At 37.5% G+C, this 20,514-nt stretch overlaps 1 protein-coding gene across 1 annotated transcript in view; it reads right to left on the bottom strand.

Moving 5' to 3' along the window:
- Positions 1–5,632: 5,632 nt before the first annotated feature.
- LOC112198843 (disease resistance protein At4g27190) overlaps positions 5,633–20,514 on the bottom strand; it is a 28,873-nt gene continuing 13,991 nt past the window's right edge. Inside the window, exons 4-8 of the mRNA XM_040518864.1 lie at positions 9,764–12,147; positions 8,333–8,695; positions 7,743–8,219; positions 6,324–7,100; positions 5,633–6,069 (exon numbers count right to left, since the gene is read on the bottom strand). Of these exons, the coding sequence (XP_040374798.1) occupies positions 5,689–6,069; positions 6,324–7,100; positions 7,743–8,219; positions 8,333–8,695; positions 9,764–12,139 (4,374 nt within the window). The 5' untranslated portion in view covers positions 12,140–12,147 and the 3' untranslated portion in view covers positions 5,633–5,688. The remainder of the gene's footprint in view (positions 6,070–6,323; positions 7,101–7,742; positions 8,220–8,332; positions 8,696–9,763; positions 12,148–20,514) is intronic.

Below are 20,514 nucleotides of genomic sequence, written 5' to 3'. Positions count from 1 at the left end.
CCTGTTCTATGATGCCCATTCCACAATTGATCATTGCGGTTTTGCCACATGCTCCACTTGAGAACTAGCAGCTCATCAAACTCAGAAGAAGACAAAGTGCTAGCCTTGTCCAATAACCAGTCCTTAACATTCAAAGGATTAAAAGTATCAATATTAAAAAAGAAGGGAGAAGCAGTCCAAATAGATTGGGCGAGAGGGCATTGACATAAAACATGTCCCAAGTCTTCCCAAGGAAAAGAACACAGTAAACACCTCATCTCCCCTTCATATGCTTTCAGGGCCAAAGATGCTCTAGTAGGCAGTAGATTGTCGGCAACCCTCCACCGAAAAACCGTGACTTTACCTGGTACTTTGGCCTTCCATAAGGCCCTCCATAATGTAGCATAAGGATCTCCTCCAGAACCGGAGGCCATTTCTAGCAATCTATTGCCATTTAATCTATTCGTTTAATTGGATATACCATATAAGGATTTGTTTTTAATTGGATATATGTCATTTAATCTATTCACGCAATAGATTGAATAGACCATAAATTTTATGGTCTATTCAATCTATTGCTTGTAATTCAATCAAAAAAAAATATTGCTTGTAAATATGGAAACGGAGGCGTGTAGAGTTGGTTTACTTCTTGGTATTCACCAAGGCTGGACTGACATTGATATTGAAAGCGACTCTGCCATTCTGATTGCTGCTCTCAGCAGTGAAGAGAAAAATTTCTCTGAGGTAAGTCGAGTTTTAGATGATTGTAAAGAGTATATGTGTGCTTTTCAATCAGTTAGAGTTCGACATATTTACCGTGAACCAAATGGTGTAGCGGATATACTTGCTCACCTTGCTAGTGGGTGTGATTTTGATGATTTGTGGTTAGATGAGATGCCTGTAATCATTCAGGATATTCTCTACGAGGATCAATGTAACTGTTTCTATGTAGCTCGGGGTTCAAGTTTTATGTCCCCCTCGATGCAAAACCCTAATATTAATATAATAAATGGAACCGGGCGTGGGGCTGAGCTTCCCAGCTAGGCTGGGTTCTAAACCCCTTTTAAAAAAATATATATAATAAAATAAGAAAGGGTAAGAGATAAACAAGAAAAGAGAACGCGCCCCACGCGGGAGAGAAAAGAGAACAGATTTGTTCGTGCGATCTCTCCCGGCCGAACGCCGCCGGCGCTCCCGTCGCTGCGTTTCGGTCCAGGAGAGAATGATGGTCCGGGATTTCAGCATGGTTCTTTGGCAGAAGCGAGGTCCACGGTTGGAGAATGGTGGATTGATATTGAAGTGGGCAAATCGATTTCGATCTGTCTTTCCCCGATTGTGGGGGAGGGCAGACGAGGTGCAGCGATGGGGCGCGGCTTGCCGGCGGCGAAATCTGGGGTCACTACTGCAACGGGGACCTGTGCAGTGGCTGGGATCTCGATCTCATGGTAGAGATGAGCCTGGAGAGGGTTTGGCTAATTTTGGGATCTGGTTTCGGACGTTGATCAAGTTGTGGGGTGGCCTGCGAAGGGTTGCAGTGGTGCGGTGGCGTAGTGGTCCAAGGAGGCGGCCTGGTGCCGGTGGAAGGCATTGGCAGCAAGCTTGGTGGGCTGCAGTGTTGGGTCTTCGAGGGAGATGGTGGTTGGGCCGAGCCTTTGTTTTTGGGCCTTGCTGATGGTCTTTAATTTATAGTTGTTTGTTTACAATTGTTGTTTTGTTGACAATAAGTCTTTGCCATATTTTGGTAGGATGCAAAGGACTTTGTGTCGGTCTATGCACCTTGTGTGCCTCGTCTGCTCTAGGTAGGTGGTGAATTTTTTGCATTAGCAACTGGCCGCAACCTCCTAGTTGCAGTAATATGTCTGCTCTAGATAGGCGGCGAGTTCCTTACTTGGTCAAATGGTCGCAGCCTCCTAATGGTAGGGTGAAACTAAGTGTAGTCAGATTTATCCTCGGGCGACAACATAGTAGGAAAACTGTGCAATTGGTAATTATGCTACGTTGTAATCAGGTTACATATTGAGTTATCTTTCCGTTATGTCACCGCTATTTCAAAGCAAATAGAGTAGCCAATAGAGCACTCTTTGCTAGTTGATGCTTGTTAGAAAACATGTACTTTGTAGAGATTCCTGATATTATTTAGGGGAAATACTCTAGATGCTTATTGTAATCAGGGTTTAGGCTCCATGTTCCCCCTTTGTATTCGACAGTTTTATTAATCGAGGTTTGAGGGCAGCCGCACCAGCCCTTTATTCAAAAAAAAAAAAGTTATAAAATATGAGAGAGAGTGAGGAAGATCTAGACTGCGGCACTTCCCGTCAGATCTAGCTGACTTGCTGTACCCGAGATCTAGCGGGATAGGCAGGTGCAGCAGACCTACTTCGATTTTGGCGCCTGATGCAGTTGATAGGTAGGCCGCCAGAGATCATGACAGTGGTAGAGATGCATGGGAGCCTTGCTCGTCAAGATCTGGCTTGAGCTTGGGCATACAGGTTCGGGTTCAGGTTGGGGCTAGTTGGGCTTGTTTTTGGGCTTTAATGTTTCGTTAGGGTTTTAAGCCTGTAAGAGGTGAAAAAATTTATGTGTGTCGTCTATGACATTTCTAGTTTCTTGTTTATACCATATATGCATGATTGGCAAGTGAGGGCTAGTTAAATGATTTCTTTTCCGTAGGAGGCGAGGTTTGTTCTTTCTTATATAAGCTTACTTAAATGTGATCATTCTAGTGATCTTTAATGGTTTGCTCTAGCTTAGATAGGTTAATAAGGATTTTTTGCTGGATTTCTTATGTTAGTTTTTGTAGACCCTGTCCTTTGGCTGTTGATTTAATGAATTCAACTTCTATTTCAAAAAACAAAATGTTATAAAATATGAGAATTATTGAGATGCAGGAAGTCAAGGTGTTCCTTATTGGGGGGGGGGGGGGGGGGGGGGTTTGTTGCTTTGTTTGTAAGAAGGGTAAGATAGAGTTTTAAAATATTTAAAAACAAGTAGAGGTCTAAATGCCAATATAGAAGCTATGACATTCTTTCAAAGCCCAATTGGTTATTATGTAATCTTGTTAAATTATTAATACATTGACATGTTCTCTGTAAAAAAATTTAGTAAATGCTCATTTGGTGTCAGATATTCTAAAGAGTCTGAGAGTTTTTTTTTTTTTCCTGCTTATTGCAAGGATTTGGGCCTTTAGGCCTTTGTTTGGTTTTTTTTCGTTTGGGCTTATGACTACTTAGGCCTGAGCAATGAATGGGTTCGGAGCTTGGGGCTCCGAAAGCGCTCGGTCTTATCAGTCAATAATCATCACACGCCTCTTCTCTGTTTCTCCTTCGGCGTCTACTCGATTCATCCTCCCAAAACCTTCCGAAGAACCCAAAGCAATACCAAGAACCAAAGAGAGTATGGGAATCTTCGAACCCTTCAGAGCGATCGGCTACACAACCCCCTCCGTCCCCTTCTCCGTTCAGCGCCTCGGCACTGAAGCCTTCGTCACTGTCAGCGTCGGCCAAATTTACAATGTAATTTTCACCGAGTTTTTACTCCTTAATGTAAATTTTCAATTTTGGATGATGACTAATACTCATACTCTTATACCCTCCATAGTTGCAGTGCGCAATGAAAGCTCTCTGGTGCTCGTTGGTGAGTTCCTTTCTCTTGTTTTGGTTTTCCAATTTCTAAATTTCTACGCTCTATGACAAAGAAGAATACTTCTTTGTATTGTTAGGTAAAAGCTTCACTTCATTTTGCTGTGTTTTCAGGGTGTTTTGATCAAGTTGTGTGGTTAATGCGAACTCTGTTTGCTTTCATTTCTGAAGGTTCGCAATTTTCGTTACATTACTTATTTCTTTTGTACACAATTAGGTTGTCAAACCCTGTAGGTAGGACCATAGGAGATAAGTTGGTGATTGTAAGTCAGTCGTTATAAGTTGTTTATTGAGCTTTTCGTTCTTCATCAAGCAAAGAAGCCTTTCTATGAGTACCATGACAACTTGAGCTTATATATCTACTCCATGAACCACCAATGACTGGGAACGATATACTGTTTCTCCTGCCTTAGCATATCTATATTTGCTGATAGTAGTTCTACAATCATAGGCATGTTAATTGGACTTAGGATTGCAAAAGTAATTATCAAACTATAAGTTTTTGTTTATTCCTTTTGAAGATTGTTTTCTTCCTCTGTCCAACATGACCCTATTTGTTTTGCAGAATTAATTACTTCTTCAACATTAATCTTTTTTTTACTTTAGATCATAGTTATTCGGCTCTCTCGTCGTTTTTATTTCTTGCTAGAGGTTTTTTCTGATTTGTTATTATTTCTCATGTTATTTCAACCGGTATGTAATAATATTGATGGCATTTTTACTTCTCAAAAAATAAAAAAGTATTGGATAACTAAGATTGAAATGCCAATGTTTAATTGATTAAGATTTGACTCTTTATTCGTCTTTAGATGTGGATTTTTGACACAAGTGATGGAGATGCTCGTCTTTTACAGTTTAGAAGTGGTCATAGTGATCCTCCACAATACATATGGTATAATTCTTTCCTACTAAATACATACACCCAAATGCAAAACTGAGGTCTACAATAGCTGGCGGAGATAAGTGACGATGGAAATACATAAGCTATCACTCTCAGCTTGAGTCCTAAGCAACTCTTGGCTTGTTGAATCCACAGAGAGTTGGTTGAGTTGCTGTTCCTCAACTAGCTGATCCAAGGACGCTTCAAAACCAGAATACCTCTTTTTGCCAAGGGTGATCTCAGCCCGGATTGAAGATGCTCGCGCCTCAAGCTTCTTGATTTGCTCTTCCAGAGCCAGCAGCACCATCTTCTGCTTCTGAACCTTCTGGATGTTTTCTTCAGCTAAGGAACCTTCACAGAGGAGTATGTGACTCCTTACATCAAGCTCGGAGCCCTGAGCTTTAAGAGCAGCCAATTCTTGGCATAATGATTCCTCCTTGTCCAGAGCCAGTGGTAACTTCGATAGCTCTTGAACAGTGAGATCAGCAATCCATTTGGTAGCAGACAGTTGGAGAGTGGGCAGCATTGCCAAGAGCTGTTGTCTGGTGTGGGGGTCTTTCAAGTCTGCAGTAGCAATAAGAGCTTTGAGCTTGGCCTTCTCCTCCTCGGGCAAGCTGGAACTGCTACCAGCCTTTTTGGCAGACAGAGCTTGAAGTTTCTCTCTCAAGGATTGTTTCGTCCCAGATGACTTCGGAGAACTTGGAGGAGGCAGTGCAGGAATGGTAGGTGTTGGAGTTCCTGTAGCAGCAGCTGAAGGCTCCAAGGGATCACTTTGTTCCTCAACAGGCTGCTCTCGTGCATTGGGAGTTTGATGAACATCAGGCTTTACTTCTTCAGGTAGAGGCTCTAGGTTCTGGCCTGAGAATGCTTGTTCCCCAACTTCTTCAGTATGAGGTACTTCGGTGACAGGAGCAGACTTGATGACTGGGAACACAGGAGTTGTGACTTCGCCTACTGGTATGATGGCCAGATTTTCTTCTACTGGTGTTATGACCCCCTGATCAGTCGCAGTGGTCTCAAGGGGCTGAACATGTTCCTAAGAGGTCAGGCAATGGTTGAGCATCAAAATCATGTTACAATCAATTTCAAAGTAGAAGCAAGCAGTGTTATTATACATAATAGAAGAAAGTGCTTATTGTGTGCCCCAGGACATACATATACTACTTCCTGGTGTGAAATGTGGTGAAGATATCAAGTAGACATATATCTGAAAATAACATTTGAATCTGAGAAGTTGAAAACTGAACAACGTGGGAATTTTTTATTACTATTATTTTTCTTATGAAAGCAATACGCAACTTTAAAATTTATAGTTCTAGTTATCTGACATGAGTATATTATGTATACAAGTAAAAAAAAACTAAAAAATGGATTATAGTCTCCGCTGTGATAGTATTTATTATTGTCTGTATAATGAAGACGTAAGAGATTGAAAATAGAAAAGATGTTTGGTGAATGAAAAGTTACCGATCCATCAATGTTTGCGTCTTCGTTTTTGTTTGTTATCCGTGTAGTTTCATCAATTTGTTCACCACCAGCACCAGTATTTGTGTCGACCTTTTCCTTTGTTACCTGTACCGTTTCATCATTTATAAAAACATTTGAAATGCATTAGAAAAGAACTACGAAATTAGTTGGACCAGAAACAGAAATGAAATTAAGTTGCAAAATTGATTTGATAACGACTGCACGTATATAGATAGTAGTAAGTAGTAACATGGAAAGTGTGGCATATTGACTGTCTTTATATAGGGGACATATGTTCAAGGTATTGGAAACCTGAATAAAAGATGTTTGGTCTATAATTGTCATGAATAAAAACTTACCGTTTCGCCATCATCAGCATCAACGTCTGTGTCAACATTTTCGTCTGTTATCTGCAGTGATGAAACATGTTCATCATTATGAAAAATCTTCCATTTGAGGCGTTTGCTCATGGATAAAGTTTCCAAAGATGGGAATCCGACAATGCAATCTCCAGAGCAAAAGCCTCGCAATCTTGGTAGTTTAGAAAGTTCAAGATATTTCAAGCAGCTGAATACAATCTCATGACCTGAACCATCATCGTCTTCTTTGCTACCCACTATTTCTACCAGTCCTGCACAATCCTCAACTCTCAGGTATGTGAGTTGCATGAAACTTTTAGCTGTGGAGTAATTTATCAAGTATTCCAATCCCGGACAACCAGTTACTTCCAGGTTTGTCAGATTTTGGAAGGATATCGCTGATGATCTTAGATTCCTTAGGCTATCACAGTTCTCTATTTCCAGATTTTTCAGGTTCGGAATATTTTGGCCTGCTGATTGGGTGTCGTCTTCCCATTGATGCATCAGCTTCGACAGGCCATAAAGCCGCAACGTACTTAAATTAGGGAGGGCCTCAACTGCATTTATATCCCCACTATGGCTTTTTTCATTGGAAGCAGCAAAACTCGTTACACTTGGTTTTTTGAGATCAAGGAATTTCTCAAGCACAGCTGACATGGAGTGCTGATTCCTGACTTGAAGAGATTCTAGTTTGCTAAAGAACTTTACCGGAACTGCTGGACCATCCCAAATGTCCATGTCCTGCACGTTGACTAGTTTCAAGTTGGGGAATGATTCCTGAAGTGTTTACAATGTGTTAGTGAATGTTAAACAACACAGAGTACTTTCTGAGTTTCTGAACACATACGTCAAATTGATAAATAAGCATAATCTCATTGAATATATAATACTAGACTTGACTACACATGCTTTGTGTTTCGTCAAACAAAACTTTCTAGTAAATCTCTCACATGCAGCACATCGTCAAGGTAAAAAATGAAATAAAGTGGGAGCTGTTTTTAATTACCTATTTAAAACAAATTGTTTTATATTAATTACCATAATTGTTGTTCATGATACAATTGATTTTCTTTTTTTGAATAAACAATTGATTTTCAAAATCTTATAATTTTTCAAGTTCATGTTTTGTCAAAGCTTTCAGTTTTAGTTGACAATATATGTTCTCTTAAATACTAAAAACTACACAAGAAAAAGATTACAAACTCCAGACGGGGCATACAATTAATTATACAATTTAAGTTATATAACTACCTACTTTCATTTCAAGTAAAACTTGGAAAATGATTTTAGCTGCTTCAGTATTAACTAACTACCGGTGTCTACTCTAGTATCAACAGTCAAGAGATCTACCCAAAAAAATGAAGGAAAAAAAAAGGTCTTGGGTACGTGTAATGTATTGCCAAATAAAGATGACTTTACCTTCTTAATTAGAAAGAGAGCTTGGCTAGTTGGAGTAGGATTCGTCGACTCATAGTCTCTCTCAAAGCTTGAACATTCCTGGGCTAAAAATGCCACTTTACAACAACCAAATACCATCAAATCTTCAAGCGACGGCCACCTGGAAGCATGCATTCTGGGATAGAAACACCTCAGATGGGGCAAACCCTCAAATCTAACATATTCTACTTTTGAAAACACAAACTCATGTGTTGTTGTTTGTAGTCCGTCTTCATTTGCAACTATTTCCTCCACTCCGCAATTGACCACTTTCAGATGCATTAACTGCTGCAGACGTCTGACTATTGTGGATGGGAAAACACTTTTCAAACTCTGACATGAGCAAATGTCTACGGTCTCTAGATTTTTGAAACTCTCTGGAGAAAGTTGGCTGTGCCATAATGTTATTAACTTGGTCAAGCCATTGATGAACAATCCCTTCAAGCTTGGAAATAATACCTGTACACACAAGTGACACAACCATTCATCTTATGTAAGATGCATTTTCATTTAAGTGAATAGATTAGAAATAAATGATGAAAGAAATATAAAAAAGACAAACAATCGATCACCTTTTTGTCAAAGAAAGCATTCCCAAGGTTTTCTCTTGAGTCCATTTCTTCAATTTCATTGTTGTTCTTTAGTTGCGAAATCTCCAAAGATGGAATTCCACTATAACTCCTTGGGCATAATCTTGGGCAGAATCTTGTGAGGATTGGAAGATCTTTTAGCTTCAGATGTTGTAGCTTAGAGAATATGTCACTCATATGCTTTTCATCAGATTCATCTGTTGATACTATTTCTTCCATGGTTTGACATCTAGATACCTCAAGATGTGAGAGTTGTACAAGACTTCTAGCCATGGAAGATGATAACAAGAATCCCAAACAATGTAGGTCACTCACCACCAACCTTTTTAAGTTGGGAAAAACACCCTATAACATAAAGCAATTCTGATTATGATACTGAATTAGTATTATAATTAAAAGGAAAAAATATCGTTTTAGTCACTCAACTTTTGCTTGATTGACACTTTAGTCATTCATGTTTATAAAATCTCACTTTAGTCACCCAACTTTAACTCTGACTATCACTTTAATCCGCCAGTGAATTTTTTCAATAAAAAAAGTCACATGACACCTAACATGCCATTTTAAGGGTTATTTTTGTCCTATAATTTCAGAAAATTTCAACCTATATTCAAACCAAAGGTCTCACATCTCTTCAACATCTTAAAATAACCATTGAAAAATGGCATGAGAGGTGTCATGTGACTATTTTTATTGGAAAAATTCACCGGTGGACTAAAGTGATAGTCAAAGTTAAATTTGAGTGACTAAAGTGAGATTTTATAAACATAAGTGACCAAAGTGTCAATCAAGCGAAAGTTAAGTGACTAAAACTATATTTTTTCCTAATTAAAAATGTAGACTGATGAATTTGCATCACATTATAGGCCGGCTATAAAAAATGTTGGGATAGGTGTGCTCAACAATTCTGATTATGGATCGATATTATATAAATATTCTATTTAGCCAAAAATATATAGCAACACATTATAGGCCGGCTATAAAAAATGTTGGGAAATGTGTGCCCAAGAGAGTACGTATTATATACCATTTTAAGTTACACAAATTTGCATATGTGAAAATTTCTCAACATATGTGTCTTTTTTGACTAACTAAAAGAAACTTTTCAAACTCAAAGAATACATATTAAGTTACAAAAATTTGCATTTATGAAAATTTCTGAACATAAGTGTATTTTTTGTCTAACTAAATAGGAAGTTTCTAAACTAAAAGAACGAAAATGGAGTGAGGAAGACAAAAAAAAAAAAATGCCTTTCTCCTAGACTTAATATCCGTAGTGTAACAATAATGTGTTTGCAAAAAGAAAGAAATTGACTAAATATTTTCATAAGAATATGTTTATACAAATGAAAGATAAACTCGATTGGATCAAAAAGACAAAAAAAGATGTCAAACTGAAACTAAAAAGCGTACCTCCCCTTCAATGATGTGTTTAAATTTAGCATTGTGGATGTGGAGATGTTTCAGATGCTGAAATCCGTCAAAATATAATTGATAGGCAATATTATTACCAGCCTCCATCCCATTTAAGTGTAACTCGTCAGTTCTTTTCAGCAGCATATTTACACCAGATTGATACAATTCATTGCTAGTTGTGAGCTTGATCTTTAGTGTGTTGAAGTTCGCATCCTCATCATCCCAGTCCCACACATCACCGATATATATTCGATACCTTTTCAATGCTTTGGAGAACAAACCTGTTGGAAGAATGTTAGCATCCAAAATATGTATTTCCAAGGCGCTTAGCTTAGACAATTTCTTGAGCTCTGAAAGGCTTGCATTATTTTTCCCAGTACTGATGGCTCCTTTGACCTCCCATCGATTAAAGCTATTTCCCATTTTCAATTCTTCTAGTCTTTTCAAACTTGATATAACATTAGGTGAAATTAGTTCGAGCTGAGAGCAATTAGTCAAATCCAACAATCGTAGCCTAGTCAATTGCCCTATTTCTTTGGGCAACTCTTTAAACTTGGATCCTTGAAAGCTAAGCATTTCCAAGTTTTGTAGTTGACCAATTAGAGCTATATCTCCCAAGGTGCACAAATCTAGACACAATGTCTTCAAACTTTTTAGGAACTTAAGAGATGGAGGTAGTGATGGGAGACTCAGACCAGTTAAATCCAACACACTGAGTTTGGCCATTTCTTGAAAAAGGTTGCACGGGATTTCCAGGTAGCAATGAACAGCAGCACTAAGAATAAACAACTTCAGTTCTACGCATTGCAAAACTTCAGGAAGCTTGGGGATATTGGACACTTCGAGGATGATCATAGTGCACTTTTCATAAAAATCTTTATTATCTGGCCATTCTTTCAACTCATCACCACCTTCTACTATCAACACGTTTTGATCCCTTGATAAAATACGTTTAGCAACATCATGCACAAGATCATGCATCTTGACACATCCACTATTTTCATGGTCAAGCAATAGACAAGAATCCTTAAGTTTCTCAAGCAATGAATTTAAGGCATCCCATGCTTCTCCCATTGTATTGAGGTTTTTAAACAAACCCAAACCAATGCCATATTTCAACAGATAAATGATGTGGATAGTTTTTGAAGAATCAGCATAAACTCCACAGAGCAAGAACAATGGCTTTAGCTCCTCATCATCTAATTGTTTATAACTCCACTCTAGAGCCAAGTGTGTCTTTTCTATGAATTCTTCTTTGTCAAAGCTTTTCAAACGTCTCAACACATCTTTCCATGCACATAATGTACTTCTATTTTTCAAGGCACTGGCAACAGTGACAACTAAAACAGGCAAAGCTCCACATCTTTTGGCTACTTTGGTTGCTACAGGTTTTATGGCAGGATCTTTAATAACATCACCTGCCTTCTTCTTGAACAAGTTCCAAGCTTCTTTTTCCCCTAAAAGATCAAGTTGAAACTCTTTTTGTGTATGCATCTCTCGGGATAATACTTCTCGCGTTCTTGATGTCAGCAATATTTTACAAGTAGCCACACCAGAAAGTCCCACATCCTCCAAATTGATTTTTTCCCACACATCATCTAATATTACAAGAGTCTTTTGGTCTTTTATCCGGCTAAATAGACGACGTGCTCTTCCACCAATTGTCTCACTTTCAGGAAGGTCAAGACCTAACTTCTCAGCGATTTCTTTCTGAATTCTTTGGATGGTTGGATTTTGTTTTACATCCAGTATCATAGCCACATCATCAAATAATGTTTTGTCTCCTGTAGCTTTCCAATAAATTTCTTTGATGAGTGTGGTCTTTCCCACACCACCAAGCCCGTACACTCCTATCATGTTAATATTAGGATGATTTCTCAACATATCCATTATTTGGTTCACCACTAAAGTTCTTGAACTGAAAGCCTCATAATCTGTAGTGGGTACATCTTGTGGGGTGGTAGCATATGCAAAAGTGTTAAAATCCTTTTTTCCATAGAGTTTAGCAATGTCGGGAACCAGTTTTGTTGATTTTCGACTTAGCTGATAACGAAGCACTAAATTAGGACAAAATCCACAAAAACACTTCATCTTTTCTTTATGTTCTTCATTCAAGATCTCGATTGCCTCTCTTCTGATCTCTTGGACATCTGTCAGCCATTTGTTGACATCATCTTCAACTTCTCTTATGTTTCTCTTTTCTTCACCAACCTTGCGCTCCACACTATGACTCACAGCAACCAAGTCATTCAGTTGGTCCTCTAGTTTTTTGACGTTCCACTTGTAGTAGATTAGATAACCCACTTGGCGTCCAACTGGCATAATTGTTAACTCCAGAAGTTTTCCAACAATTCCATCAATAAGAAACGCCATGATTGTTACTGAAAAAGTGAAAAGAAAGAAAAATCAAATAAAATTTATAGAAAACATAAAAGGCCTTAGACCACATCTAAACAAAAACAAAACAAAACAAAAAAGATTCAAACGCCCACAACTTTTCTATTCATGAAAATAAGTAACTTTTTTTTATTTATAAGGATGGCTATTTTTAATTCCCATTTACACAACACACACACACACCTAAACCATGCTTCCTTTGTCCGTCACCTTCTTCCTCTCTTATCACCCTTCCACTTACTTTCTTAAGCGGTCTAGTAAGTTTAGTTTGTAAATAAATCTCAGATCTGATATCGACTTCACAAAGTTTTAAGATATTTTGAGAACTTTTATGATGATAAGTCTCTTGCTTATAGACTCTAATTTTGAATTTTTCTTGTAATGCATCCTATGGTCAGATAGCTATGCCCAAACTTTTATATCATAATTAAAAATAAATTGATTTGTAGAACCAAAGATATTCTTTAATTCAAATGATATTTAGGTTTTTCATACAAACATATCATTTCCTACCATGATATCTTCTTCTAGTCAACATCTATTTGTGCAAGTTTTTGTTGGTGGTATTGCTCATGGTTTGGTTTTTGTCCATGCAGCAACAACTAGTGTGGCACGTCATCCTTTATGGTCCGTAATTGAACAAATTAATACAAGCTTCTCGGGTCTTTTGTTGTTAGTTGGTGATTTCAATGCAATCTTAGGAGCCCATGAAAAGATGGGTGTAGGCTGCCTACTCGTGTTTCCTGTGATGATTTTCAACATATGGTGGATGTGTGTCATTTGACACAAATTGATCTTAAAAGGTCGCCGTTTACATGGACAAATGGTCGAGGAGTTGGCTCACATATTGAAAGATTGTTGGATAGGTGCTTTTGTTCTATTCCATGGTTAGACTCTTGGCCTATGACTAGTTGTTCCACTTTGGTTTGGCACTCTTCTAATTATAATCCTCTCTTGATTTCATTCACCAAATATATTGCACAAGGTCCGATTCCATTCCGTTTTCAGAAGATTTGGTTGAGGCACTCAGATTTTCTTAAATTTGTTCAAACAACATAGCAATCCTTTGAGATATGTGGTTGTCCTATGTTTATTCTTTAAAGGAAGCTTAAGCTTTTAAAACCTATTCTGAAAGAGTGGAATGTTAATGTCTTCGGTAATATTCATACTGCTGTGGATAGTGCACGCACCCCTTGAAAAAATTTAACTAGCCATATCTCTTGATGCATTTATTGAAGCGCGTCATGTCGAGGAGCTTTTAGCTCATGATGCTTTTTCGAATGCTTTATTGGTTCAAGAAAAATTCCTGGCAGAAAAGGCTAGGGTGAGTGGGTTAGGGAAGGTGACAGAAATACTGGCTATTTCCATACTTTGGCAAAAATTCGAAGAGCACGCTCCTCTTTCACTTCTCTTCGCATTAGGAATGACTTGGTGGATAATGTTAATATTTTGAGTGATCATGTCGTTCAACATTTCACAAGTGCCTTTTTAGGTGATGGAAGTATTATTGATACAGGTCTGGTTGAAAATATTATTCCTTCAGAAAATTGCTCTTTACTTGCTATTCCTTCTGCTGATCGAAGATGTAAAAAATGTCGTATCGTCCATGAATGTTGATAGTGCCCCAGGTCCGGATGGTTATACTGGTTATTTTTTTCAAGCTTGTTGGGATGTAGTTGGGTTAGATATGGTCCGTGCTGTAAGATCTTTCTTTCAGTCAAGTTATTAGATATTGCCTAATCTAAATTCCAGCTTTGCGGTGCTCATTCCAAAGGTTCAAGAAGCTAATGTTATCACTCAATTTCGGCCCATTGCTATGGCTAATTTGATGTAGGACGAGAATGAGTCTAGTTTAGCCAGAAAACTAGAAAACTAGAAAAAAAAAAAAAAAAAAGCGGCGTGGAATCAAGAATAGTGATTGGAAAATAGGTAATTCACGCATAATGAGGTTACTAGCCGCTGCAATATCCAAGAAAATTTGGTTTTGGACTTTTAAGGTTTCTCGTGCTAAAAGTCAGGTCTTAATTGTGAATCAGATTTGATCAACTTTTAGCTAGAATATCCGTTTGAGAAGCATGACACCTTTCCAGAATGGGAACGACGAGATCTTCAAAACTCACTTTTGTGAGCCCTAACAGATTTAGGCCAATATATATCGTTTTAATTATCTGATTAGGGATTTAATATTTTTAGGCTTGTCTTACATTTGTTTTAGGATTCTTTTTATTTTAGGTTTTTAGTTTTCTTTTAATTTGGATTCTTTAGGATTTCTTGATAGATTATGATTTAGGATTTTGGATGCCTATATAAGCACTATTATGCTTTGTACTAGAACTAGTTTTATCATATCAAATTTAATAAAATGAGAGATTTTTTTTCTTAAATTCTCTTGTGGACACCAAATTTATCTTTTTAGGGTTTATTGCTTGTAAACCCCGTTACTTCCGACTGCATCAGGTGGTATCAAAGCAGGTCTTTTCTGTCTCTTTTATTTACCTTTGTAGCAATGGTTGATGAACGTACTCCAATAACAAGAGCGGATTTGGATGCCCTTACCACTCATATGATTGCTCAGATGACCGCTGCTGTGAACACTCAAATGGCAGTCATGAACGCTCAAATGGCAGAATTTTGTGGCTTGTTGGAAGGAAGGAACAACAACACCAACTATAACGGAGGCGGGGAAGGACAATGTGCTAGGGCTCCACATGGTGGTGGAGGTGATGTTGATCTTGATTCCCAAGATCTCATAACCAAGGCTCATATTCCTTACTTTTTTGGTCACATAAGCGTGGAGGATTTTCTAGATTGGCAGGTTGAAGTGGATAGATTCTTTGAGATCATGGAGGTTCCAAAACACAAGCAGGCTAAGATGGTTTCTCGAAAGCTAAAAAAAGATGTTGCTTATTGGTGGGATCAGTTGCAGAGCTCTCGTCAAAGGCAAGGAAAAGAGCGTGTTCTAACATGGTGCAAGATGAAATGTCTTCTTAGTGAAAAATTTCTACCTAGAGATTTTTCGATCAAAAATTACCTTTTTAAGGTTTTTGAGAAGAAGTTGAAGTCCAAAGAGTTTTCTTTGCCTGTTGAGATTTATAGTTTATCTGAAGAAAAGTCAAAAGAATTTCTAATGGAAGATGCTCCGCAAGAAATCATCCGTCATGACCAAGAAGAGGTTAAAGATGAAATTGTTCATGTAGGCATGGTTATTAATAATGAAGAAGTCTTAGAGCTTGAAATAAATCACTCAGAACCAGATACCATTCAAGAATGCAACCTTGAGAGCCAAGAAGAATCTACTACGGTTGCCTATGAAAGCCAAAATGCATATGACAGACTCATCTATGGTGTTGGGTTCATGATTGTGCCATCAAAATATGCAAAAGATCCTGTCAATAATCCACAGGTTCAATTGTCTAATTTTTTCTCAAGTCTTTTGTCTACCTATTCTTGTCCTTTATTCAAGAGGAACTCGAGGGCGAGTTCTTTCATAGTGGAGGAGAATGATGTAGAATGAGAATGAGCTTGGTTTAGCCGGAAAACTAGAAAAATAAAGAAGCAGCGTGAAATCAAGAAGAGTGATTGGAAAATAGATAATTCACGCATAATGAGGTTACTAGCCATTGCAATATCCAAGAAAATTTGGTTTTGGACTTTTCAGGTTTCTCGTGAGAAAAGTCAGGTCTTAATTGTGAATCAGATTTGATCAACTTTTTGCCAAAATGTCCATTTGAGACGCACGATACCTTTCCGGAATGGGAATGACTAGATAGTCAAGACTCACTTTTATGAGCCCTAACATATTTAAGCCAAAATATATCGTTTTAATTATCCAATTCGGGATTTAATATTTTTAGGCTTGTCTTACATTTGTTTTAGGATTCTTTTTATTTTAGGTTTTTAGTTTTCTTTTAATTTGGATTCTTTAGGATTTCTTGATAGATTATGATTTTGGATTTTGGATGCCTATATAAGCACTATTATGCTTTGTACTAGAATTAGTTTTATCATATCAAGTTTAATAAAATGAGAGATTTTTCTCAAATTCTCTGGTGGACTCTAGATTTATTTTTTTAGGGTTTCTTGCTTGTAAACCCTGTTACTTCCGACTGCGTCATAATTTTTCTTTTAAAATTATTACTTGCATACTGGCAGACTGGCTTGCTCCTATTGCTTCCAGGATTATATTGCCGAATCAATTTGCTCTTCTGAAAGGAAGACAAATCTCTCATTGCATCTTTATGACTTCTGAATGTGTAAACTTGTTGGATAATAAATGTCGTGGAGGGAATGTTGCTATTAAGTTTGATGTAGCAAAGGCCTTTGACACTCTGAATTGGGACTTCCTTTTAATGCTTTTGGTTTTCATGCAACTTTTGAAGAATGGATTAGTTCTACATTGGCTTCAGCTCGACTCTCCATATTATTTAATGGCTCTCCAGTGGGGTTTTTTGGTTGTAGCCGTGGAGTTCGACAAGGTGATCTACTTCTTCCTCTTCTTTTTTGTCTTGCTGAAGAGCTTCATAGCCGTGGTATCTTGCGTCTAGTTGATATGGGGTATGTCTAACCTATTCCCTCTCCTCGTGCTGTGAAAGTCCCTTCTCATGTTTTATTTGCTGATGATATAATGGTTTTTTGCAAGGGAGATAAAAGAAGACTACTAAATCGTATGGCTTTCTTTAAGGAGTACGGACTCAACTCGGGCTAGTTGGTGAACAAAACCAAGTCTCATGTTTAGTTGTTCATTGTCGTACTCTAATTTATTCTTGGTTAGGTGTTTTAGTGGGTAAATTTCCCTTCATGTACCTTGTCGTGCCAATTTTTGTTGGCAGATCAAAGCGAATTTACTTCCAAGTTTTGGCTGATCGAATTCGTAATGTTATGTCTACTTGGAGAGGGCATTCTCTTTCCAAGGTAGGACAGGTAACTCTGGTCTATTCTGTGGTGGTTAGTATGCTTTCCCATAGTTTCACAATTTATGCTTGGCAAAGAACTGTATTGCTACAAGTTCAAAATTGGATGAGGAATTTTATTTGAACCGACAATGTGTCTTCTAGAGCCTATCATCTGGTTTCTTGGAAAAAGTGTTGTGCTCCATTGAAAGAAGGAGATCTTGGAGTTCATAATATTATGGCTCTTAATAAGGCTTTCCTCCTAAAAAAATTTTGGGATTTCTTAACTAAGTCTACACCAGCGGCTGTTTGTTTGTTTGTTTGTTTTTTTTTTTTTTCTGCTCGGTTTCTTCAACGTTCAGGTCAGCCATGTTCTTACTACAAAAAATCATCTATTTGGTCTGGCATGCGACCCATGTTTATGGATATTTTTTACAGCTCTAAATGGTTAGTGGGCAATGGTCGTTCAATTGATTTTTGGCATGGTAATTGGCTTAATGGTTTAGTTGTTGATACATTGGGTATTGAGCATCAACTTGGCATGGCAAAATTTCTGATTTGGTCAAAGATGGCTTTGGGTATTGCTTTACTAATTTAATTGTTGATCTTGTTGCACTTTAGTCAGAAATTTCAGTTGTTAGGCGTCCTTATTCAGACATGGAGGACATGCTAGTGTGATTGGATTCTTCGAATGGGAGTTTATGTTTATCTATAGCCTATGAGTTAAAGAGGAGTAAATAGGCAATTGTTCTTTGGGATAGATGGGTTTGGCGTCAGTACTTTCGTCCTCGAGAATCTGTTACTTTATGGAAATTTCTTCATAGTAAGCTTTTAACAAATGATCTCTTACTTTAGCAAGGCTTTTCTTTTGCCTCTATGTGCTCTCTCTGTCATGCCCACCACCTTTTTATTTTTAGTGCTCTCTATCTATGATGGTCTGGTCTGTATTTTTATCTTGGTTTAAAGTCAATACTCTTGTCCTGGATATATATGCTTTTTTCTCTTACCCACTACAACATGGTTTTGGTACTCAATTGCAATTATTGTGGTGGGGAATGATGGGAGCTGGCTTTTACTCTCTTTGGGATGCTAGAAATTCTATTGATTTTGATGAGCATCACATAATTGCTGATTATTTGATTTGCTCTAGCAAGCTGCAAATTCGAGAGTTCAAGAGGTCAAGAGTTCGAGCCCCATCAAGGGTGGGAATGGGGTGGGTTTTTTTTTTTTTTTTTTTAAAAAAAAAAAAAAAAAAAAAAAAAAGCTGCAAATTCGAGAGGTTGATTCTTGGGGTTTTGGAATTATGCGTAACTTAGTAGATGAGCTTTGTATATTTAGTGCTCTTGGAATCAGCAGTAGAGCCTCAAGAACACATCAAATTTCGTGAAGTAAATTAGCATGCTCTTTGTGTTTTTCAGTTAAAGGTTAATACTAATGGTACTGCTCGTGGGACGCCGGGGCTCGTGGGCTATGGAGGTATTTTTCATGATCACTTGGGCAATTGTATGGGTTGTTTTGCTGGTTTCGTGGGTAATACTACTGCCCTAGAAGTAGAGCTTCAAGCCATTATTCATGCAGTTTCAATAACATCAAGAAAATGATGGACTTCTCTCTGGATTGAGTGTGGTTTAGCGGTAGCAATTCACTTTCTTGCCAATAAAATTTGCTCAGTCCCTTGGCATTCAAGTGTTGATTGAGTCAATTGTTGTACCATTCTCTCCTCAATGCAAATTCGATTTTCGCATATTTATCGAGAAGGGAATCAAGTGGCTGACTGCTTAGCTAACTATAGGGTGGATCATGAGGGGCATTATTGGTGGGACTCTTGCCCTCCTTATGCTTTGCCTGCCTTTGTTCACAATCTGCAAGGTTTATTGAATTTCCATATTAGCTAATTCTAATGTGCTTGATAGATTTCAGGAAAACGTAGGCTTGGGTTATGGTGGTTTCTGCTGCATGGTTGCTGAGGCACTATATGTGTGTTCCACATAAGTGGTTATTGCATGGTCACACACACACACACACACACACACATATATATATATGCATGGTTACTAGATACACTTTTTCTATTCATCAGTTCGTAACTATTTTAACTTAGTGCTGACTTTGAGTACTTAACTTCATTTTGTTCTCAGAGAGATTTTGGTTCATATCTCCATCTCTCTTCTTGTACTTTCTCTTCTTTTATTAATAAAATAAAATAGAGGGACGGGCGGTGGGTTTTCGGTTGAGATGGCCCCCTTTCTTTCGAGATTCTGGGTGGGTGCTAGTCACTTCAAATCGGTTGTCGCAGAAGAAATAATATTGCCTGATCCTCTATTTTTTTTATTAAAAAAAAATGACATTAGATTTAGAAGAACCTAGGTATAACTCAAATTTTTTTTCATAATGTAACTAATAAGGTTGTCGGATAGAAATAAAGCAGGTCCTACATTCCACATGCAAGCCCACACTTTATCGGCCTATGTGCAAGTGCTTAGCCTAGCATATTTGTGACAAGAATGATCAATTCTAAACTTTCAGACACTTAGAGCAACTCCAACAGATTCTCTATAATTTTTATATTATAGGGAAGCAAAAGTCATAGCTTTAAGCAATTTTTCATGTCCAACTCCAACAAATTCCCTATTTTATAACAATATCTAAAATCTCCATAATTCTTCCTTAAAATTTTAAAGATTGCAGTAAATTTAGAAAATTTTATTTCCTCTTTCCTCACTATTCCTAAAATAGTAAAAGCTATAGGGGATCTGTTGGACCAAAAGATACTCACTTTTCTATAAAATAGAGAAAAATCAAAATATTTGGAAGCTGTTGGAGTTGCTCTTAGAAATGAACAGGCCTATGCTAGGTAATTCTTGAGTAGTGATATATTTGGGATCGGTTCAACCTAGTCCATTGTACCATACCCAGGTATTTAATTAGGGTTCTAAACTCATAAGGACATGTTGGTTTTCATTCAGTGGGCTATAAGGGAACTATTTGCAAGTATTTTCTTCTTATTTTTTAATTGAAATTTAGTACGCAACACTATGTTTTAGATTTTTGACATTTTTAAGCAAGAAGCCATTCCTACATTTATACGCTAATATGGTCCAAATAGTAAAAGAAAGAGCAATGTTATGTTATATAAATATAGTTGTGAATGATAATGACTATTCATGCAATATGTATTGCTTAATATATGCGATTGACAGAATCGTAATATATGCAATTAACAGACTCGTAATGTATGTGATTGACATACTTGTAATATGCGATTGATTAGTATAGCTATTATGTATTGCCTTTTGTATACATGATGTAACCCTATATAAACCTCATGGTGAGATGAATACAATACATTTTTCTAATTCTCTACAACACGTTATCAGCAGGATATTCTAACCTAAGCCCTAGCTAGGAAAAAAAACCCTAACACCCGAAATTTCTTTCACCAAAAACTGCCTCAAGCTCCTA

This window comes from Rosa chinensis, chromosome 4 (genome assembly GCF_002994745.2).
Source record: "Rosa chinensis cultivar Old Blush chromosome 4, RchiOBHm-V2, whole genome shotgun sequence".
NCBI classification, from domain to species: Eukaryota; Viridiplantae; Streptophyta; class Magnoliopsida; order Rosales; family Rosaceae; genus Rosa; species Rosa chinensis.
Note: the sequence above shows the minus strand (reverse complement) of the source record. Positions and strands in the feature narration are given on the sequence as shown.